The sequence below is a fragment of the Heliangelus exortis genome, chromosome 1 (genome assembly GCF_036169615.1).
Source record: "Heliangelus exortis chromosome 1, bHelExo1.hap1, whole genome shotgun sequence".
Lineage (NCBI taxonomy): Eukaryota > Metazoa > Chordata > Aves > Apodiformes > Trochilidae > Heliangelus > Heliangelus exortis.
In genome coordinates this window covers 144,162,828-144,185,994 of record NC_092422.1, presented here as the reverse complement: position 1 = coordinate 144,185,994, position 23,167 = coordinate 144,162,828, and the positions used below count along the sequence as shown (strand labels likewise).

Here is a 23,167-nt window from a genome sequence, read left to right as displayed (position 1 = left end):
CTGTATAGTGCCTCTGCTCTTGCTTCCTCTCCTGCAGGTGCTCCAGTAGGGGATGTTTAGCATTTGTCCCTTTTGCTTTTCTTCCTTATTCTCTGTTTTTCTGTTGAGACTCATAGGAGGGAAGATGTGAGGGGGCTCTCAGACTCAGTTGCCTTAGCTCAGAGTCCTGTCTCTGAAGAGGGACCTGCCCTTGCAGGTCTGCATCACTGGGGGGATGTTGCACTGCCCTGTAGAAGGTGCTCTCCAGGGAGCTAAGTTCAGCTTATGGACTGGCTGCAGGGGTGACAGCAGAGGCCAGAGCCAGAGCTGCGTGGGCAAATCCAGGCTCTCCACTCAGGTTTCACTTCTACCATCTGCTGGGATGAGGATGCTTTGGAGATTAGAAGGTCAAAAATGGAAAAAAAGAAAAATAACACAACAAAAAAACCCCAGAAGGATATTAGGATATTTCAGGAAGCTGTGAGTGTGGTAGAAATGGACTTGCCATACAGGTTTGCAGCTTTGCTGCTCCCCAGCTTGTACTCCTTTTTTGTCCCACATGAAGCCCTCGTGCAGCTCATGAGGCAGAAATCCGTGTCTCTTAAGCTGCACTTTTCAAAGACAAAGTGCTTTGCATGCCTTGTTGGATCTAACCCCTTCTTAGGTAAGGAGAGTGGGGTCCAGTGGCATGGTGAAATCCAGCTGCAGAAGTGGCTGCAGGAGGGGAAGCAGCTCAGGGATGAATCCATGACTGCTTAGCTTCAGGCAACCTCCAGCAGAACCTTGCCTGGAGTCACCAGCAGGATGAGGCAGGACAGGTAGCTTTTAGGCTGGGTTTTACCCACCACCTCCAGAAGATAGCACAAACACCCTGGTTTGAGGTGTGCTGCTGAAAGAGGGCTATATTCAATATATAGGTACCACCTGGTCCAAAAAGCTCTGCACTGGGCAGAGGGAATGCAATGGAATTGGAAATGGGGGTTCATTTTTCCAAGGGACAAATTATCCAAGGATAGTATGTGCTGTTCTTCTTGGAAAGCTGAAGAAGACAAAGTTTTCTCCTGTCCCACATCTGCTTACAGAGCAGGAAACCTAGCAACCCCCTTTTTCCAGCTTTGCTCACAACTCTTATCCTCAAGCTTCTGCCTGAACTTGGTTAGAGCTGAGACTGTAGTGCAGGCAGGGGGAGAGGGAAGTGCTGAGATCTGGACAACTTCAACTAATTTAACTCCTTCCTACAAGTCTGGGGCTCAGATGACATTTTCAACCTGTTCAACTTCCTTTTAACAATTCTACCCCAGAACCCACTTAGCTGGATGCCAGGGGAGGGTATGGGGGCACCTCAGGACACCATGTAACCAGAGTGTCCTTACATAGCAACTGTAGTTCTTGCATGTCTTTATGTAATTTATGGGCAGCAAGGTGAGTATTAGGATCTGGTCACAAGGCAAAGAGGGAAAGGAGAGGAGGTAGCTCTCCCCCTTGCTATTTTGAGGCAGGCTGTAGTCACCTCTTCAGGAGATTGTGCTAAAAAGCAGCAAGCATCTGCCTTGGCTGGCAGCACACTCAGTGGTGCCTCAGCTCAGCGCTGCAGTGCCATTGCCTTTTCATGGAGAGCAAACGTGGCTGCATGGTTGCTCCCCTCTTCTCTTCCACAGGACTGTCCCCTCCCCACGCCAGCACTGACAGCACACACGTATCTTCAAGGGAGACTCAAGACTTTGCTCTTTTAATGTGCAATAAAAAAGGCAACTCTCCCACGCTTAACAAGAAATCCCACGAGCAGGAGCCCCGTGCTTGGCACCCCCCACCCTGGCAGCTTTTTACAGATGGGCAGCATGTGTGGTTTGCTCAGAAGGGTTTTTCTTGCCATGTTCAAAGGAGCTCCTGGCTGCTGCAGGGCTGCTTTGCTGGCGTGAGATGACTGATGTCTCACTTTGTGCTCACCAGCTGGACAAGCTGCCCCTGCAGCAGCATGTTCCCACTGGTGTAACTGTGGATGTAAGGGCCTCCTGCTTTAGGGAACACTGCTCTTCAGCCCCAGCACACACAGCCACCCTGAGGAGTCTGCAGCATTGGCCTCATCAGAAGCTGAGAAGACTCCCAACACCACGGCACGATGTGGTGAAAGGCATCAGAAGAGAGAGGGAGGTGGGATGGCATTGGGGAGAGAGGGGAGATGAGTATAATAAGGGAGAGAGTGGGAAAATTAAGTGGGAGAATTAAATTAACTGCAAAGAGTTTGTGAAAGGCACATCCTACCCTATCTCAGACAGCTCCTTTCAACCTTGGGGTACCGCTTACAGCTCAAGCCCCATGTGCAGCCAAGGGCTTTGGTAACTGGCTGTCATGCAATGGTAACATTTGGGCTGGGGGTAAGATTCTGGATAAGCTGATGGGGAGGAAAGGAAGAGGAAGAGGGGGCTGTGAGTAGGAAGGTGTTGCATACCACGAGCACTTGTGCAAGAGTAGATTAGAGCAACAGGGCCCCTCTACCATTAGTGTCTCTCCTCTGCCACCTGTAACACTTTGCTTTCAAGTGCTTTCTGTGCTTTCAAGTCTAACGCTGCCAGGCAAAGGGCTAGAGATCCATCCTAGGGATGGGGTGAGGAAAGAAGCAGGCAGGAATGATTTCAGCAGCAGACTGTAGCCTCTCCTGTTCCTTGGGCAAGATCTCCTAGCTACCTCACTGGAGAGGAGGGTGGGGAGCTTCTTCCACTTTGCCCACACTGTACCAAAACAAAAAAGCCCACTGAACTCCCACGTTCTCTAGCAGCTTTGAAAACCCCCTTCACAAGTCTATTGTGTGACACCCCTAGACACAACAAAGAGTATCTGAAACCTGAAAGCGGCTTAAAAATAAAAACAACTCAAAGGGAAAACAGGAAGAGAGTGAAGGAAGGGGACAGAATCCTTCCCTTGCCGGCCCCTGGCTGGAGGCAAGCAAAACAGCACACACAGCCTCTTGCTCCACAGCACACCAGTCCATAGCATTCACAAGGCAAACATAGCATCATCTTCCTTTGTTTGCTTCCGATGATGGCTGGCAGCAGGAGGGGAGACAGGTGTCCCTGCTGAGGAGCTGGACAAAGTTGGTAGCTGGTCCGCAACTTTTGCTCGCTCTTCCAGAAACTTGTCAAACTCTGGGGCAAGAGAAGAGCAGAGCATTGGTGAGGAGGGAGGTTTGTGGAAAAGCCAAGGTGTTTCCAGGAACAGCTAGAGAAAGGGGCTGGCTGGCAAGTCCTACCTTCGCTGGTGACACCTTTTGCATCCTCTGACTCCCCCTAGGGAAGGAGGAGAAGGGCACAGTTAGAAGCAAGGTAGGCAAAGGCATCTCCAGAGATGTGATTGTCTGCACAGAGAGAAAGAGGATAGTGCTTCCCCCTCCTTCCTCAGTACAGGCATGTTAGAGTGGCTCTGAGCCTTAGTTGATCAGCTATGCCTCCCAGAAGGGTAATTATACTGGTGTGGTGTTCCAGACCCTGTGTCCTTGGCTTTTCCTCCCCTGTTCCCTCTGAGCAGCCTGTGCCACACATTCAGCAGTGCCAGCACTGTTGTGCAGTGCCTCAAATCCAGCCCTGCAGACAACTCTGGCAGGACTACTGGCTCCAGGAAACAGCCCCTCACTTACCACATCAGTGGAGAGCCACTTTTCTATGTCTTCCATGAAATTGGCTTGGGGAACCGGCACCTAGGAGAGAAGAAAAAAGAATGACATGGCCAAGTAAAGAGAGGATGTACAAGGAAACCCACTCTAGAAAAAGAAAGCCCGACCCAAAAGCTCTTGCTCTACTGTTCAGTCACCTCAGGCCTTTCCAAATCCAGGCAGTGCCACTACAAAGCTCTCCCAGCTACCAATGCCACCGTTCACCTGCTTCCTCTGCACCATCTCCACCCACGCACACATAGTTTCCAGGGTACATGACATTAAAGCATCTGGGGTTTGGTCATTGGCTTTAGGGCATTAGGCCTGGATCAGGCTTCCCATTTTGGTGTGGACTCACTAGGTGGAAGTTGTCTACTTGTGTTAGGCAGCCAGAGCACAAGAGATGTCCTTTTCTCCACGTGCCCTCTCTTCTATAAATCAGTGACAGGCTGATGTCAATGCCTGTGAAGCTGAAGATACTGGATGTGCCAGGTTTTGCACCACATTAAGGGGGACAGACACCTATCGAGAAATGATTCCCTGGTAGGATCATGGAGCACAGCAGGATTTGACATCACACCAAACTACAGAAATGAACCTATCAAAGATCAAGTTCTCTACAGTTGAAGCAAATTTTATTTCCAGTAGGGACCAGGCTAGCTCAGAAGAATCCATATCCCTGGACAATTTAAGCAGCAAAGAGACACCTTCCTAGTGGACAGCGATGACCTTGAAAGAAACCAAGTCTGATTCAAAACCCCAGATCCTTTTCTCCAGTCATGAGCTCCTGAACAAAGCTGATCAAGGAGCAGCCCTTGCTAAAGGCTCCACAAGCAGAAGCGTGCGAGAGCATCGATGAGAAATAATTATTCTCCTCGTATGCACAGCTCCTTTGCTCTCTGAGAAACAGGAAGACCAAGAAAAAGAGCAAGGCCTTCTTACCAAGGACAGGCAGATCTCCCCAGAACCAGAGAGCAAGTGCAGACAGTTATCACAGCTGGCAGATGGATGAATGGGGATGGAAGAGCACACGTGAGATCAGGGAAGTTTTGCAGTGAACTGGCTTTGTCTACCCAGAGTGGAACCCTTTGGGGTAGAAGCACATTCAAGCCAACAGGGCAGCATGTGGGGAAACTTTCTACAGCAGACATCAGTCTGGGCAGTGCCCACTTCAGGAAGGCAGGCTAACAAGCTACAAACCTGGGAGCAGTGTCAAAGCCTCAGCATGCCTGAGAGGAATTAATTGCAAGAATTTCTGCTGCCAAAAGATCAAATTCAGCAGCCTGAAGGTTCAAACACTTTAGCTAGAGGAGGAGGCCTTGAGCAGGATAAAAACCAAAATGTATTTTCCTCCAAATGGGGCAGCTCCTCCTGAGCAGGAGAGGCTGAAGGGAGAATGTATGGCAGCAGCCTTCTTCATCATGCCACCAGCTAGTCTCTGCTCAAGACTTCCACCTCCAAACAGGCCATCCTCTGCCTCAATGGGTGGCACACGCTCTCTTGGCCTCAGAGCTCCAATGATTTTTTCCTACAGACATGTTTACTTTGGGAAGGACTGACACTGCCTGCTTCCTTCCAGTACTGGACCAGACCAGTGTAGCTCTGTGTCATTTTGCAGTCTCTGCTGATGTCTGCTGTGCATGCTCATGTGCTGTGCCAGTGCCACTTCTAGTTCAGCAGCCCCAGCCTCCTTCCTCCCTGCTGGCAATCCAAGATCTCACCATTCCTTGCCGCATCATCCACTTGGCCAGCTGGGCTCCATCATCTCTACCAGACTCGCCCTGGTAGAGAGAAAGCCTACACTGAAAGCTGCTGTAACAGAGGGTGAGGGAGAAGGGAAGCAATGGGTTTAGGGTGGGGCAAAGAACACACTAGCACTGCTGGCCTACTTTGCTTGCAGAGAGAAGGCAACTGGACTTGGAAACCTGCTGAAGAGGAATAAAACATACATTTCCAGGTAGAAATTCTCCAAAAGATATAAGGAGGCCACCCTGTTAACACAAGATTTTCCACAGTCCCCCACCTCTGGGGTTTAAGGAATGAGGTACAGAACCCAGGTAAGAAATGCTGGTTGGTGGAGACTGGGTGTTATCATCAGTCATGTTAAACACTGAATTGTTTCCACACAGACAGCACGTTTATTGCATTGGTGAGCAAGGAGGATGCTGTCATTGCTGGTGAGGCACTAGAAGCTCTTGTGGCCACTTACCGCTCCTGTGTTCTGCTGCCGGGCATCCAGGGCACCTGCAAGTCCTTTGGAGGCTTGGGGATCTTCATACTTTACCCTGAAAGCATTAAATTAGATAACACACAGGCTGGTAAGATGCCTGAGATTGAAGAGGAGGGATGCCTAAACATATATTCAGGGCTTCTGACTGCACAGCTTTTAATCTCTTGTTATTTGGCTTCAAGAAAGGTGTGCAAAACCTCTACTAAAGGTGTAGCTCACCACAAAACAGGCTAATCTACCCACTCTAACATCACTGTGGGACACCACAGGACAGCATGTAACTGGAACATTTCGTGAGGATGACAATGCAATCATATGAAAACAACCACCCACCAGACTAAAACACAGACTTCCAGAATTAGTTACATCAACCATGAGACTCATCTCCCCTGGGGATGACTACAGAAGAAAGATAACTAACAAAGACTGACCAGAAGATTAAAGGTACTTTAGAAATAATCTCAGTAACATGCTCCTACATACTCACCTATCTCCACAGACACAAACACAGCTCAAAAACATCTCCTTAACCAAAACCACTCAAGAACAGATGGTAGCAGAGACTTACTGGTCTATGCTACAGGGGTGAGACCAGATTATCAGAAGAGCCTCGTATTGCTTTAAGGTCTCCAGATGCACCATTACAGCAACCCCTTTTCACACACAGGCACATCTCACCTGTAATCACCCTCATCCCATTTCTGTGTCCCCTCTAGGCCGCTACCACGCATTCTAATGGCACACATCACCATTTGATCCATGCAGAGTGGAGAAAACAGTCCATCCTAGCTGGGGGAGATGAAGCCTCTCCTAGAAACTCTCCACAAGCCTCCTCTGCAGCTGCTCCCAGGCCTTTTTTGCAAAGATCCAGCAGACCATCAGGTGGAGCAGTTTTTGTTGGGGGCCTGGGGCTTGGGCCACCGGCACTCAAACTTCTCAAAGAAGTGTTCATCTCTGAAGGGGCCGCTGTGGACAATGGCATCAAGAAAGAAGTACAACGCTGCTATCATGCCACTGATGAGGAAGAACGGTAGGAAAGGCTTGAGGTGTTTCAGTTTCTGCTTCACTGAGACACACATGAAGCATTGGGGGTCAGGAATAAATCCCAGTGGCTCTGCCTATGTCTGCACGTCCTGCCCAGGAGCAGCAGGGGAATGGGTCTGTTCAGACGGAGAGAGTCACTGAGAGCAGAGGCTGCTGACTGGAATAGGAAGCCTGAGCCAGTAAGAGTAGAGGCTACCTGGCAACAGTGCAAGTGCAGGCAGATGGAGGGCAGTGAGGAATAAATAGAAGATGTCTCATTATTTGTGCAAAGACCATAAGCCTCAGTTCGTTAAGGATTGCGCCACAGTGGAGAGGATACAATTCCACTCCTGCCCAGATCTCCCTCAGCCTCCAGCACTGAGCACATACCAGTGGCTTGGATTTCAGCCCCAGACTGGGTTCTGTTGCCTCTACTGTTTTTGTCCTGGACTGTCTCTGTGCTAAGGCAGCACACCTCACAGTAAAAGCGGTGGGGAAACCCATGGCCAAAGCACATTAAGTCATGTGTAGGACACGGGTTTCCCCTTCAGCTTTCACCAGAAGCAGTCTGAGGCAGAGGAAAGAGACCTTAACTTGCTACTGCCCAGTGCCTAAGGCACTCCAGTGGATGGAGATCAGGAGCACACATCTTTGAGGGCTGGGTGCAGCCATGTGTCTGTGGGCACTACTGCTTGGTAACCGATGGAGAGCAGTGGATGACTCTGACAGGCAAAACAGAGTGAGATCAGCCACAGTCTCTCAAGCCAAAGGAATCTGGTCAGCACAGCTGTCGTCAGCTCTTTCCAGAGTAAGGATTCAGGAATCCACTCTTCGCAGAAGAAAAGAGACCTCTTCAGCTCAGCCAGTACTATGGAGGCACAACTTGGGGCACTTTACACCAGGGGGTCTCTCAAACACACTACAGAGGAAGAAACATCAGTCTCACGTACCAACAGGGAAGCTGAGGCACAGAGCAGTGCCCTTGCAAACCACAACTGTCTGCATACTCCCTGTGCTCCTGTTTAATACTCTGCCATTAGGCTGCATCAATATTCAGTGATTTCCAAATTACCCCTGTCAGGGCACATGAGTTCAGAGTCAGACAAGAAAACTCAGCCAGTCCCACTGCACACCTTCACCTCCAGATGCTAAGCCTCCCCAGCACATGTGGCACCACAGTCCACTGACACAGCAGTGAGGGACATTTTGTGTACCATGTACATGTGCATGTAGAGGCCACTTCCTTCTTCCCATGCCCAGGGTGACACTGTGAGGAGGAAATTACGGCAGCAGGAAGAACAACTGGGAACACAGAGGTCACCCTACAAACACTGTGCGTCAGAAGAGTGCATTTCTACTGTGTCCTGCTGTCTCCCAGGAGCTGATGCTGGTCAGGGTCACAGCCCCAGCTGCCCTGAGCCCTCCCCCTTTGCATGAAGGCAGGAGAGGGCAAAGTGGGCTGCCACACTCACTCTCTGCGCTGCTCAGCCAGCGAGCTGCCACGAGTCAGGGCAAACATGTCAAACTCTTCTTCCAGCTTGCCAGAGGTGTCGAGGGAGTGCAGGCCTGCGCTTACGCTGCTTGAGCCCAGGTCTGTGGGAGAGAGAGCAGGGTGAGCTGGCAGCACAGAGCAGTACACAGAGGGTTGTGGGTTGGAGGGTTCTAGGTGGAAAGCTAGTGTTAGGACAGGGTTAACTGCTCTAGGCTCACTCCTCTGTCCTGCTCTTCAGCTGCAGCGCAGTCTATGCATGTGTGCAGTGTCATGGGTGAAGTAAGAGAAGCAGTTTCTGATTCTCCTTAGCAGATATTTTTAGCTCAGTCTCAGGCAGCAACATCAGCATCTGTGTTGATGCTGAAAGCTAGATGTTCCTGGCTGCTTAAGACAACACAGAGGGAACTGCTCCATAACCTGCAGAGAGGATGACCTATGCTTCTCAGCAAGCACCTCTGAAACAGATGAGTGGATTTTTGTGACTCAGGCATCATCTGAAAAACTACAACTTGAAAAATATCTCAACTAGTTTGTCTGTAAAAACAGTCTTCACAGTTTTTGGTATCTGCATCCAAGCTGTACTGAGTGTGCTCAAAGCTTGCAAGAGCTTCAGGCAGTGCTATGTAGGCTGTTGGTATATCTTAAAAAACCTTCACGATTTCTGAGGCTTTTTGAGTAAACAACCTCTCAAGTCCTGGGTCCTGAGCCCAAGATACTCATGGCTGCCTTTGCAGCACAGCTCAGTTGCTTTTCTTCTGCCAAATCTCAGTGGTCAGCATGACACCACAGAGCAAGAAAGGCAAATGCACTGCTGATAGGCATTGAAGGTGGAGGAACTTTCTCCCTTACCCCACTGGAAGGCCCAGTCCTTAGCCTCAGGTCTTGTTCAAGTCATGTCCACCTCCAGCACAACATGGGGTGTGGATAGGGATTCATATGCTCATGTGCCTTGGGGCTTAGACAAGTTTCCCCATGAGTTTATTAGCTGACAATACAACCTATTTCTCTAGGTTACTTTAAGAATGTGACTAAATAATTTTGAGAGCTGATTCAAAGGCGTGAAAGGATTCCAACAGCAGCACCTGAGTAGGACTGAAGGGATAACTGCATGGCAACATACTCATTCCAGCCAGCTGAGAGGAAAGGTTGTTGGTGACTTCAGGCTGTTTCACTGCAGGAGTACTGGGTCCCAGGTCAACCAAGTTGTTCTCTGCCTCATTTGGTGCCTTTGGAGACAAAAAAGGAAAATGGTTGAGAGTTTCTGAAGCTAGGATACAGTGACCTACAATCCTAGCTCATGAACAGACAGATGCCCTTCTGTCCCATTTTAAGATATCATCTGTGAAATCTCTCCTTGTGAGAAGTGGGACAGTGATCAGAGGACTGGCTTGGAATTGTGACTCAAGGCAGAGTGTGCCTTGGTAGCCAGCTCTCAGCTCTGCTGGCTGTCAGTACGTAGGTGCTGGTTCAGAGGACAGGGCAGTACTCAGAGGACAAAGGGTGGCTTATATGGGAATTGGTCCTCCCAGTGTTCAATACTAGAAAACCACATGTGCTGCTGGTCTGCTCTTGGTCTTTGGGTAAGAGGAAGGTTCACCCTGGCAGGGAGGGAGAGGTCAGCAGTGGGAACTGGAGTGCCCTGCACACCAGCATAGCCTGGTGCAGCTGAGCTGGGAGGCCAAAGCCAACAGCTTGCAAATGGGGCAGACTGACCATCTCTCCAGTTCAACAGGACACTGACAGACCTGCAGGATGCAAACCAAGCTGCATGGGCAGGCAGTTGCTCTGAGTTACCTTAACAGGCTGTCCTGTCCGAAGACGCTCAAACCTGCAAGAAAGATGAGAGGATACATTTCAGTAGCATGTGTTTATTCACCCACAGCTCAAGAGATTTCTGATAAGGCACAGTCTGCCCTTTCCTACATACCAGGGAAAGGGACACCATGGCTGATGGCCCAATGCACCTTTAAGACTGAAAACATTATAACAAAGCCCATAGAGCTGATGCCTCCTGAGAGGTGGGCGTGACGAAGCTTCTTGTATTCCTCAAGAGCTACTTCTAACAAAAAAATGGTTCAAACTCAGCTCTCTATACAGACAAAAGGACTAAATTCTCCAGACATCATCCTAGCTTAAAGGACGGGTTTGATGAAAGAGAATTAGAAAGAGATAGGTGGTGATCCCACCTGAGCAAGTCCTTTCCTTTCCCATCTGCCTGAGAGCTAGAAAATCAGCTCTTTTCATGCAACTCCCTCTTTCTTCTTCTGGATTATGCCACAGGGATATCTTTATATACCATCCTTATCTTACACAGCAGTTTAGAAGGGACAGGCATAGATCAGAAAAAACTGAGAACTGCCAGATGGATGACACGGGCTGATACATCTTGATCCATAGCCGTACTCATGGCCATTTAAAAGGGTGGGATAGAAAACCTTCAAGGGGCAGCCAGCTCCTGTGGAAGAGCAGAGCAGAGAAGGAAAGACAGAGGTACCTTTCATAGCGCAGAAACATGTTGTTGAGGTTGTCATTGACAAGGAGCAGCTCCTCGGTGAGTTGCTCATGAAGGACACGGGGAATCAGCTCCAGCACACGCAGCTGCATGGCCCTGCATGTCCGATTCAGCTCCTGCTCATAGCAAGGGGGAGTTATCACAAAGATCAGGCTAAGGCTGAGCGCTCACAGCTTTGGAAGTCTGACTGGGACAGACAGAATCAAGCCGCTACTGCGGTCTATCAGGAAGGACCTATGGGCAACAGATACTGGTGTGTGAGGTAAACTGAGTCTGAGCTTTACAGACAATAATTGTATGCCTCTTGTGTAGCAAATCACCTAGAAAAAGAGGCCCTTGGAGAATACAATTCCCCATTTAAGATGATATGCAACTTCCCTTGGCTGTTAAAATCCCACGAAAAGCCCTCCATTAAACTGTCCAGTTGTTCCCCATGCCTGGCATCTGTCACACCTCAGCCCATCAAGTCACTGCTAAATCAAGGTGCATGCACCAGCCCTGTGCCCTGCCCATGTTCCTTACTTGCAGCAGCTCCAGATCAGAAGGCTCAGCCTGGGATGGCACCAGCTCTGTCAACATCTCTGACATGACCTTCATGTTCCCATTCACCACTTCCAGCTCACTGCGCAGCTTCCCGATCTGCAAAAGGAAGGAGAAGTCACCGCTCCACCTGGAAAAACTGGGGAGACAGCTTGAGGTAGCTCTCAAAGGCAGCTCCCTGCACGTGTGTGTTCATAGAACTAAAGGGAGCAGCCACCAGGGAGCTTATTTGTCACCACTCAGTTTAGCTCTGGGAAGTGCCCAGAAGAAGGAAGCTCCATTACTTACCATCAAATTAATTTCCTGCTAACAGATGCCAGGCCCTCACCTGGGATCTTTGGCCACTAGCCTAGCCTTCATTTTTAATAGCCAGAGCATGCAGCTGTTACAAGTCAAATCTCTCTCCAGCTAGCAGCTGCTGTGTTGCAGCCACTCACAACTTTTTTCATTTCCAAAGCAGTGTAAGAGAGGGAAAAAAAGAATTCAGATTCAAAAGGCAAGCCTTGGCTAAGTGTGCAGTTGAAGCTCTATCTCTCTTGTTCCACAAGTTGCTAATAAGCCTCTTGAAACAGTTTCTCTGTTCTGCAAGGGGATGCAGCCTACTGACAGCTGAACGTTTGGTGTTGAACATGGAGTCATATGAAGTCAGGGTGAGGAAGGAGAAAAGAGGATGGGGAAACAAGTGAGAAAGCCCTGGTCTTTGGAAACCACATAGCCAGACAGCGTTGATTCACATAAAGTCATCAGTGAGGCAAGATAAACAAAGGTGATAAGGAGGCATCAACTGAGTGAGCTTTTGCTGTAGTGCACTACAAAGACCTTGCTCAATACCTTTTTTCCTCAGTACCCCACTTCCCTATAGCCAGAAGTTCTTCCCTGTACTTGCAAACAGCCCTGTCTTAGGAAAAGCATAACCGCTCTATGTTTGTGGTATCCCAGCTCATCACTGTGACCATAATGGAGCTCTGGGGAGCTCTTGAGGGACTATGATTCAAAGGAATGGCTCCTTGAGGACAGAGGCTGCATAAGGACAGGACAACAGTCCCACAGCAATGTTTGTGAAGTAGCCTGCAGACACACAGAGAGCCAGCAGCACCGTGGGGCTCACGTCCAACTCACCTGTTCTGGTGTGGGTGTGATGGGTCCATCGCCTCTCCCAGTGGGCAGGGTGACAGGGTGGAGGATGGACTCTATCTGCTGAGGGGAGTTGGCCACAGGTGAGTTCTGCCCAGATGGGGAGTTGGAGCTAAACACAGTCTACAGACAGAAGTAGGAAAGTGACAGAGAGAAGATGTTAAACACAGCTGACAGGGCAGTGCAATTCAGAGAGAAATGTTTATGGCAATTCCCTATCTGCTTTCAATAGCTCTTCCAGCAAACAGGCTGTCCTGAAGCTTCTCATTCTCCAAAAGCCCTCTAAATGCAAGCTAGAATTCCTCAAGTGCCCTCATAGTTCCAGAAAGGCAGCTGTCCAACATGCTTCCCTTCAGAAATGCTCCCATACCCTCTGTGGTGTGTGGATGGGTGACAGCATATCCAGATCAGTCATGGGGAACTCCAGGCCCTTCCGTCTCAGGTCTTCATAGACAGCAACGACACCGGTCAGGTCTGGTGAGCTGCGGAAGGCATCTGCCCAGGACTGGGGAGAAGGAGACAGCACAGCCCATCATCATTTACCACAGTCTTCTGTACAAAGACCTAGATACAAACACTCTCTGCAATGCAGATGCTCAGGCTTCTTGGCTCACCTGGATGAGGGTCAGCACCTTGTCGTGCACTATGGTAGGTGGATTGTTCTTTGGCAGGATTGTTCTCACCAGGACACCTTCAACAAAGTCCTGGCTGGACACAAGGACATGGAAGCGATGACCGCAGTTTTTGACACATGTCTCCAGGACCTTCAAAGACAGTGAAGCATTAGCTATAACCTCCTCAGCCTATGTGTGTTTGTATTGTTGGCTGTAGGCACCTGTGTCTTTTCACCCAAAGAGTCAGCTTTACAGCAGGGTATCACAGAACTGAGAAAGAGCCCTGACCACTCACCGTCAAAGCCAGCATAACTTCATGGAAGTTCTTATTCCCTACAATTCTCTTCTTAATGGCTCGGAAGGCATCTTTTGGCCTGCCGGAGAAATCAGATTAAGAAAGATCATCAGCAGGCTGAGACCCACCTACAGAGTGGCAAAGCAAAATAGCCATTGGGTCTGGATGGCTCATACTCAGCAGGTGAACTTCCCCACCATGTTTTCAGGGCAGCCTGAAGCAATGACTGGTAAAGAAGCTTCTGTCTGTGGCTCTGAAGGAGGAGCAGGGGGTCCTGCTAATGAGTGCTGTTAATGAAACTGGAGGCCTCTGCGTTAATGTCTGCAGCAACTCAAGATGTACAGGATACAACACAGAGCAGAGTAAAAGCAATGCTAGAAATGCACTGCTTGGGTATAGAGCGAAATCCCAGGGCAGAGGGACTTAAGAAGAGATCACAAGAAAGCTTGGCATGGGTTAGAAAGATGGAGAGGGCGAGGTGCAGCAATCTCTGTGATGCTCAGGAAGAATAAATTTAACATTTCCATGGAGAAAAGAGGTCTAAAAAGCAGCAGATGAGATGCAGTGACCAAGTCTTGCCTATCTTGCATGTGTGCAAGAGCAGCAGCTTAGAGTGATCTCCTAAAGCACTCAGGGGGGTGAAGCACCACCCTCTCAGGCCACTGTGGTCTTGTGAGAGGGCACAAATGAAAAAATGTGCTCTGAGAGAGCACAGGAAGGGAGGCTAGGCTGGAAGAGCAGCAGTGCTGGAGGAGAAGGGTGAGGTGGATACACTGAGGCAATGGGGAGGGCAAGAGTGCATTGGTCTCTGGGGCAGCCTGGCTGCAATGGGTTGGCATTAGCAAGGCAATGGGAGAGCCCACCATGCCCAGAGGGTACAGCTGTCTTATCAGGAGCTCAGAAACACCAACCAAGTGACTGTATCTCAGGACTGAGAGCTGTGGGCAGAGACAGGCATATTTGCAGCATGGGGATAGCATGGAAAAGAAGCGGTGAGAGATCTGTGAGTAGAGATGTTTGACTTTGTTTTCAGACAACTGTGAAGCTGGAAACTAGGCTTGCTAATCATCTGTCAGCATCACTGTCGGGTAGGACAGCAGGAGTGAAACCTGCATTTTTCATTCCACATAGCACCTTCTTTTTTACATGCTGCTCTTGAAATCTCCACTGTGAGAAAGAGCAGTCCCCCTTGAATTTGCTGGCAAATCCCCAGGTCCAGAGTTAACAAGGCTGGCAGATTTCTGAACATCTTCTCAGAGGGAGAGGGAGAAAAGGGCTCCCCCACCCACTTTGCATATGTCTGACTGACTGTATCTGAAAATACCTGAGAAGTGAACCCCAGCAGGACTTGCACAGTCAAAGGACTAAATAGCTGCCTGAGGTCCTCCACACTTCCCAGTCACCAGCCTGCAGATTTTTACATTCCCAGAGGAGAGAGAGAGAGGGGTAATGAAGGAAGAATAAACTGAAGCAGGAGAATCGCAAATATGACTTTGGGAGATAGGAGACAATCTGGCTTGAATTGAGGTTTCTCTGAGGACCCTGAGGGCCTGTTGGAAAGCTCACAGCACTCAGGAAGATTATGGGGAAATTTCTAACACATGGCATCTCAGCTTTGCTGTGTCTCTAGGCCTCCTAGTGGAGTCCCATTTAAGGGACTGCTGGGAAGCTTAGCCTATTATTACCTACACCAGTGCATACATTTGCAGTCTAGGGATTTAGAGTTACAGGGTGCAGTGGGACCCACCACTGGATGTGTACCCTTGCCAGCTCCCTTACCCTTCTTCCGTCTCGTTAATGATGTCGCAGATCTCCATGTTGAGAGCCCAGTCCTCGCTCCGCAGGGACCCATCAGTAGCTCTCTCTGGAAAACAGAAACCAAGATGTGGCAAGGCTCTAAGAGCTGCCCTAGCACTCTCATGGGTGCTGCCAGGACATCTCAGAGCCCAGCCACCTTCTTCTTCCTGGTTTCCACTGGAGAACATGAGGAGATGAATCTGTCTGCGAAGCCCAGGCCACGAAGTGCTCCCCACTAGGTGTCACCACCATAAAGCATAAGGATGGCTGAGGCTGGGAAGGGTGATTGCTCCACTTTGCCACCTACACTACCAACACACAAAACCCATACTGCGTCATCTCTGGTGTCCTGCATACGCAGGGAGGGGGCTCAGCACGACTTCAGCTCCACGGATGAAGAAAAGGGTGCTTATCTGCTTTGTTTCTGCAGGGCCAAAACCGGTGAGTTTGGTCTGGCCGCACTGACATGGATCTAATGTCAGTGGCATTGCTCTTAGTTTGCATCTAATTAAGGAGACAAAAGAATCAATCCCCTTCATTTTACATAGGCCCTACAAAAAACAAACAAGCAAACATAAACAGCCAAAACAGGGCTCTCTCTCGGTTAACATTTACATCTTTCCCCTGAAATTCTGGCCTGGAGGGAGTATGGACAGGAGCGGACTGCAGGCTGAAGTCAAAGCCATATTGCTTCAGCTTTGCTTGTGTCCCCTTCAATTAGGAATTCCTCAGTCAGCTGTGGTGCTATTCAAGGCAGAGATTTGGGAAACAAGCAGCTATTACTGAGAGCACTAGTGTCCCCACCCTATAATCAGCCACCTCTTGGTCCTAGCCACGCCTGCTTGCCTGATGCCTTCAGGGACACCACCAGCAGCTGGGGGAAGGAGAACTGCCAGCGGGACAGGCAGGACCCAGGCACTCTGAAGACCACAGGAAAAGAGGGAAATGCAGCAGATGGCAAGCAGAGGGCAGGAATTGTTCTCCCCAGCTCCCCTATCCTATAGAATGCTGAATGGAGCACTGGGGTAGGAGAATGAAAACCAGCCAGACCGGTTTAGCTCCTACCAGGTGCTCTTCAGGAGGGCTCAGACCCAGCAAGGTACTCAGATTAGTTTCTGCATTTTCAAAACTGCTGCCCATGCAAAATCTGAGTCCTCTCCCCCTTTGGTGAGGCCCTTGGTCTGCAGAGCTGCCTTTTTCTGGTTTTCATACAGTAGCTAATGATCTCTCTGTGGGAATGAAATGAAATGCCCACTCACACAGTAATGAGGTAGGGCCACAAACACAGGAAAAAGAAGATTTTTTTTTTAAACTCCTGCCTGGGTAAGCACGTCCATCATGGTTTGGGATATCCTGTTTTTAAGGGTCAGGCCGAGAGCTATTCACAAGCACTGCGATGCAGCCTCTTAAATACATACGTGTCCCTCCCACAGATGACACACCACAGTGTGAAGCTACCTATCTGTGTCTTATCACGATCCAGCCACCACCTTTTCTGTTGACTTCATAATGTATTGATTACATTGTGATTATGCTGATGACATTGTGGCCACAGCCAAATGGAAGAGGGCAAAACAAGGGAAGGAAAGTGGTGGAATGTTCTTGATGCACTTCCACCATTCTGATGGTCAGGCTACTACTGTAATACCATGAAGGCCCTGACTCAAGTGAACTTCTGTCACTTTTAGTATTAATTTTAAACAGGAATCATGGTCTCCTGCAGATCTAAACTTCCTCAGTGAGGCACAGGAGGCAGCATCACATTGGGTAATGCAGTGTAAAATATATCCAGAGCAGTGGCCTACAGGGGAGCATGTCTGGTGCCCCAGGGCATATACCAATGAATGGGTGAAGCTGTGGCAATATGTAGGGGGATGGGGGGGAAGGAGGGTTAATATTTGCTGTCAGGGGTCCTTTGGGATCAAGTACAGTAGCAGAGCTCCAGGGCACTTGCTCTGGGACACCACACAGTCAGCCTTGCTGGGAGGCAGACTGCAACTCGGGTCAGTGTGAAGGGTTTGGCACACATGGCCACAAAGCCACCCTTCACTTGTGCTCTCCTCCAGCATCCCCTGCTCATGACACACCTCGGTTTGAACCCCAGCCTAGCCAGAAGTTTCGTTGTACCATTTGCTGCCTCTGGCAACAAAGCACACAAATCAGTCACACAAGGGTTGCTTTACTGAAAGAAGTCCGCATCCACTCTTCTCACTCCTGAAGAAAAATGCTGCACATGGAAAGAAAAACCTCACAACTCAGGAGCAGGGCTGAGCTTGCTTGGAAGCTCTCAGCTACTGAAGAAACCAAGGATGAAATGACAAGTGCCTTTAACTATCAAGCCCTTGCTATTCAAGTCTCCTCAGCTATCCTCATTTTCTCTGTACACCAGTATGAATTAAGTCTGCAAACACCCATCCCTTGCTTCCTTGTGTTTGGGTGGCACTCTTGCAACCTGTTCCCTACCACCCTTTTCCTCCAAACACACTTGTCCCGCTGAGGTTGGGCAGCAGGTTTGCTTTTCAGACAGGAATACAAATGATCCGTGTGTGCTCCTTCAGCTGGCTTACCACTTACAGGAAAATGGGGCTTCCTCAGAAGTGACACACACCCCCCCACTCTTACCCCACAGTGCTGTGGTCATCCTGCTACTGACGCCCCTGTTCTCCTGCTGGTCAATTAATAGCTGAAGGAAAGCAGCAAACCTGCTGTAAATGCCACATAGGGTCAAAAAAAAACCCCAAAAAAACCACAACAAAAAAACCAAAAAACCAAAGCTGGAAGGACAGTATTAGGGCATATGGAAAACAGGAATGTGACCAGGAAGCATTTCCAAGGACAAAACACTTGAATTTACTCAGTACAGATTAAGGCCTGGCCTAGCCAGCATTTGGAGAGCTGGAGCTAATGCCCTTTTAATCCTTCTTGCTTGCTTCCAAGCACTAAGGGACTGTCCAAGCCTAGCTTGGAGATGTTGGAGGTTTCTCTGAAATCCTGAACTTTACCCTTTTCCTGAATTCTGCAGAAGGGAAGAAAACAAAGTCTATTCATTAGTCACATGAAGGATCAGGGTGGCTGGCCCCGTTTCACCAGCCGTAATTAGCACATGAGCTGTCTGCCCCTCATGAAATCTGAGACCGGGATGGCTGAGGACAGCAACAAGCCCCTAAAAACAGCCAGCACATGAGGCAGGGCACTCGGCTGCCCATCCAGCACTCTGCCTGGTGGAGTTCATCAGGCAGCTCCTGCTTCTGTGTGCTAATAAGCTGTCTGACCTGCCAGAGACCTTCCCCGTCTCCCCCCCCCCCGTAAGAGGTTATCGATGGGCATTCGAATGCTGTCTTCCTTCCAGCCAGAACCCAACTGGCTGATAAATGTACCCGAGGCCTTTTACAAGGTTGCTTCAAAGCCACATTGTTTCGGCAGCCACTCCGGCTCCCCGGGTGTGACAGAGTTGGGGATTGTCTCATTCCAGTCTGCTGCCTCACCAATTGCTCGTATCACCCCAGAAGGGCTGAGGACCGTGGTACGGGTTAAACCAGAGCCTCCACTGTTTTCCTGCCTGGAGTTTGGTGTGCTCCTGCTGGCTGCAGGTAGCTTACAGAAGTTACCTGGAATTAACCAGATAAGAAACAGCCCCGAGCTCAGCAAGACTGACACAACAGGAGCTGCACACTGCTAGGTGACAGGAGTCAATTTCACAGCTTTGCTTCTTTTCAAGCTATTGCCTCTGCCCTGGTGGCAGGGGACAGCCCACTGGTGACCCTGGACAGCCATCCCTGCAGGTGCAGGCAGCAGTGCAGGGCAGTGCAGGAGCCGGGGACAGAACACACTGTGCAGGTTCCTGTCCCTTTTCCTCCTTGTCACGGAGCTGGAGCACCCATGAGTGACCAGGTGGCATTCAGAAACCCTTCGCCCGTGACACGCTCTGCCCCTCCTCTAAGCCTTTAACCAGCGTCCCCTATAGTGCCCGGCCCCTGTGGACTGAAACATTCCTCAGCAAAGCATTGTTTTCTCACCCATTTCAACAGGTGTTTGAGGGCATTTTGTTACACCAGACAGTGTAGGCTCAGCAGAAAGCAACACAGGAGGCCTTTCTCCCAACCTCTCTCTTCAATTCATAACCTCCCAGGCCAAAATCAGCACTTTGAACAGTCTCCTTGCTAAGTCTCATGCTTTCTGTCCCCTTGAGGAAACCTCAGCCCCAGCTCAGGCAGGACTCCACCATCCAGCTGTATTGCTCCTCTGAAGATGGAGGGGACAGCTTGCTTTCAAGAGAGAACAGAGGTGCATCTCCAAGCCTCATTCAAGGATGGCGATGGACAAAGACCTGCGCTGACACAGTGGTGTGGGTACTTGGGTTTCCGAACTCCTACTCCTGGTTGTTTTTTTTTCCCCACCAACCAAGCTCAAACTCTTAGGGATCAAAGCACATTTCAACTGCTGCTGTTGACCCTTGTCATCCAGATGGTGCCTTTTTGAGAAGCACCACCCTGCCTGGAACCATCTGGCTCTGAGAGCAGAGTGTTACTGAGCAGAGCTGGTACCTGCTTCCCAACAGCTCCCCAGGTCTCAGCTCACAGAGGGGTGCCAGGACACCTGCAAGGTGAGATCCAAATGCCTGTGGGGATTTTACTGGCCTCGTGCTTTGTACCTGCCACTCTTCCTCACCCACGAGCCGAGGGAATCTGCTCTCTCTTACCTGCTCCTGCTTTACAGTCTCAACTTTCCTGGTTCTACCCAACCCTTGCTATTGAAAAATTCTCTTCCTCTCTGTGCTACACCGTTACATCTCTCCCTTGCCTGCCTTCACTCATTGAAAGAACCCTGCTCTGTTCCTTCAGGATTGCTATAATTACTAGTTATTCCAGGCTTTCAGGGTCAGGAGAGAGCATTGGTGGTTTCATTCCCTCCATTCCCTCACTCAGAGCACTTCCTTGAAATTAGATTTTCCATTTCCTTCATCTCCTAAATGGAGGCACAGTGGATTTTCCTTTTGAGAGGGGAATCCAACCTACAATGCTTCAGCACTCTTTGGAAATTTTCCCATTGGTCAGAAGTACTATATTTAAAAAAACAAAACAAAACCCGAACACAAAACAAAACACCACACAACAACAACAAATACCAAAACCTTCAAACCAACAAGTCTGTATTAATCTTATTTGGGAAAAGACATAATGGTCCAAAATCAGGATGGAGGCTACTTTTGTGACCAAGTCTCAGGACTGGGAACATGAAGCTAAAAAACCTAGTCCTCTGCCACTCACTCATTTCGTGAGAGATTACTGAGATTATCTGAGCTTCGGTTTCTTTTTCATCAAAATAAATGGGATTTACTAGATGAACATTAAGGAAGGAATGTGAGAATGTCACCACAGTCTTCCACAGAAGGCTTATTATTATTCCACAGCCTTAATCTAAAATTATTTTAGACTTCATAAGCTGTATCAGGCATACATGACTTTGCCCACGTCATTTACAAGGACACAGTACCAGCTTTCTGCAGACAGCCCAGAGCAGCAGTGCTGTGCAGGTTTGGTTATCAGGCTCATGGGTTTGACATGCAGATGCAACAGACCTACCCAACAAGTTTGGGTTTTTCATGTTCGCGTCTCAAATTAAACAGGGAAGATAGCATTTAACCATGTCCCCAGGATGTTGATAGGCAATGTTCAAAAGGAGAAAACATTAATTTTTCAGCACCAACCCTTTCAAGTCCTCCCATACTGAGTTCCTTTCTCACACACTGCAATGTCTCCACCCCTTTGGACTCCTATAACCCAAATCAACCCCAGTCATTAAGATCTCTATACTGTCACAACTCTGGTATTAAGGACTCTACACTCCTGTTTGACAGCACTCTTAAAATACTTTTTTCCTCTTCTTTGCTGTTTGTTGTTTGAAAATCCCTCTTTACTTGAAGCAACGCCCAGAGGGAACCCGCTTACAATCTGGCTACTATACTGACCAGAAAATCTGGAGGGAAAGGAGTGATTTGTGACATCTAAAGATAACTTCAGATTGCCTTTAGCCAAACACAAAAAACGTATCTGATGCACTCACTGAGGGAATCAAAGAGCATTCATTCTGGAAAGGGCAGGAGACGGCTTCTTCTGGGAAGCGTGATAAAACATGTGACATTCATCTGGGGAGATGTCAAGAATAATCCAGACGCTCTTGTTGTAGAAAAAAACCTTCCATGGTGATCCTTCCTCTACCTTGCTGTTGCCTCTCACTTATCTTGCCCAACACCAGAGAGTGTTGTATTGCAGTGCCCCAGCCCACATCATTCACTTTAAGTGTTGCTGATAAAATGAATTACTTAGAGCAGCTTCTTGCTCCCTTTCCCACCCCAGCCACAGCAGCCTATTTGCCCATGAAAGCACGTTGAAAATTACTGAACCAGAGGCCAGACGTTCACCTTGCAGAACAAAAGCCTGCACAAGTGACAAAAAGCAAGACTAAGCAAGTGCATAAACTTACAAACGGCTATTGCACAAGCTGGAGAGTTTACACAAGCAAAACCAGCCTTCAAGCACAACGTGAAAGCACTTAGACAACACAACATGGGAAGAAAAGAATCTTCATTCTGAGTATTTTAAGAACCGCGCATCTCTTTCGGGACCAGCATAGCTGTTGACAGTCTTGTTCTTTCTAACTATAGCACCTCTTTGCTCTACTTTCTCAGACTACGTCCTTCTCCCGTGTTCCATCTGGTTGACCTGCGCGCTGGGACTTAGGAAAAAACCTGCATGTCTGCAGCATGCAAGGTCACAGCGTGGGCACCGTATTCCTGGAGCTGGTCCTCAGCCCTAAGAGAGAGGCGGTAGCACAGGGGAGCTGCTCTGCTCAGAGCCAGAGCTCTGTGCTGGGAAGTCCAAGGTGGGTGGTTGGGCAGCCACTCACCCCCAGTGTGCCCAGGGTGTTTGCCCTTCAGGTGGGGAACACTGAGGCGAACCAGGGCACCCCAGACCCGGGCCAGCCATCCGTCCCCCTCTCCTGGGAGCCCCCCCTGTGCCATGGCGGCCCCATCCACCTGCTCACCTCAGGGGGCATGCGGCCCCTTCCCGCCCTTGTGTGTGATAGGCTGCTGCGGGGGGAGCGCAGCCAATCACCGTGCCCCGCGGAGACCCCCGCCCCTGCCGCCCACCCCTCACAGAGGTGCGGGCGGGAAGGGCCCCGAGCCAATCAGCAACCTCGGCTCTGCCGAAGGGGGCGTGGCTCGGACCACCGGCCCGCGGCCCCTTTAAGCGAGGAAACTTCGCCTCGCCACCTCGAGACCCCCTCGCACCCGGATTGGCTGCCGGGGGCCGCCGGCGGAGCCGCCTCGAGCCGCGCGTCCGCTATTGGTCGCCAGTGCCCGTCAATCAGGGAGAATCTCCCTCCTGATTGGCTCAGTCCCGCTCATGTCCCGCCGCGGGGGCGGGGACCGCCGCTTCCCTCTGAGGAAGGGGTCCGGCGGGCCGGCGGGCGAGAGCCCCCGGGGGCGCAGGGGAGAGCGGGTGGGGAGGAAGGGAGGGAGAGAGGGGCGCGGGGGTGCGCGGGCGCGGGGCTCACCGATGCGCTGCCCCACGGGGGAGCTGAAGGGGTTCCCCAGGAGAAAGTCCATCGCCGCCGTGCCGCGATCAGCTGATGCCGCTGCCGCCGCCGCCGCTGCTCACGTGACCCGCGCGCCTGGCCGGGGCGGGTCCCCGCGCGGGCCCCGCCGTGACGCCAGCGGCCGCCGCCCGGCCCCGCCGCGGGATGGAGGCTCCGAGCGGTGCCGGGCCCGGCAGCCCTTACAGAGCAAAGAGCGATCTGGAGGGCGGCAAATACCCGGGGCGGGGCATGACCGCCTTAGCTCCGCCGGCCCGCAGGAACCGAGAGGCTCCCCGTGCCGCGGTGTGCGGGAAAGCCACGATCTAC

General features: G+C 50.2%; 1 protein-coding gene across 3 annotated transcripts; it reads right to left on the bottom strand.

Annotated features, from left to right (window-relative positions):
• Positions 1-1,680: 1,680 nt before the first annotated feature.
• TOM1 (target of myb1 membrane trafficking protein) lies at positions 1,681-22,978 on the bottom strand. Of its 3 annotated transcripts, none has more exons than XM_071729423.1 (16): positions 22,820-22,978; positions 15,245-15,329; positions 13,466-13,544; positions 13,171-13,320; positions 12,927-13,061; positions 12,542-12,679; positions 11,405-11,521; positions 10,865-10,998; positions 10,165-10,198; positions 9,491-9,596; positions 8,351-8,471; positions 5,835-5,910; positions 5,347-5,406; positions 3,611-3,670; positions 3,227-3,263; positions 1,681-3,122 (listed from the first exon to the last, which is right to left on the bottom strand). In XM_071729423.1, the coding sequence occupies exons 1-16, from the start codon at positions 22,869-22,871 to the stop codon at positions 2,974-2,976; spliced, it is 1,533 nt and encodes a 510-aa protein (XP_071585524.1). In that variant the 5' UTR covers positions 22,872-22,978; the 3' UTR covers positions 1,681-2,973. The 3 variants fall into 3 exon arrangements, with proteins under 3 accessions (XP_071585524.1, XP_071585540.1, XP_071585531.1); XM_071729439.1 differs by lacking the exon at positions 22,820-22,978 and adding an exon at positions 22,307-22,325; XM_071729430.1 differs by lacking the exon at positions 5,347-5,406.
• Between the last annotated feature and the right edge of the window lie 189 nt (positions 22,979-23,167).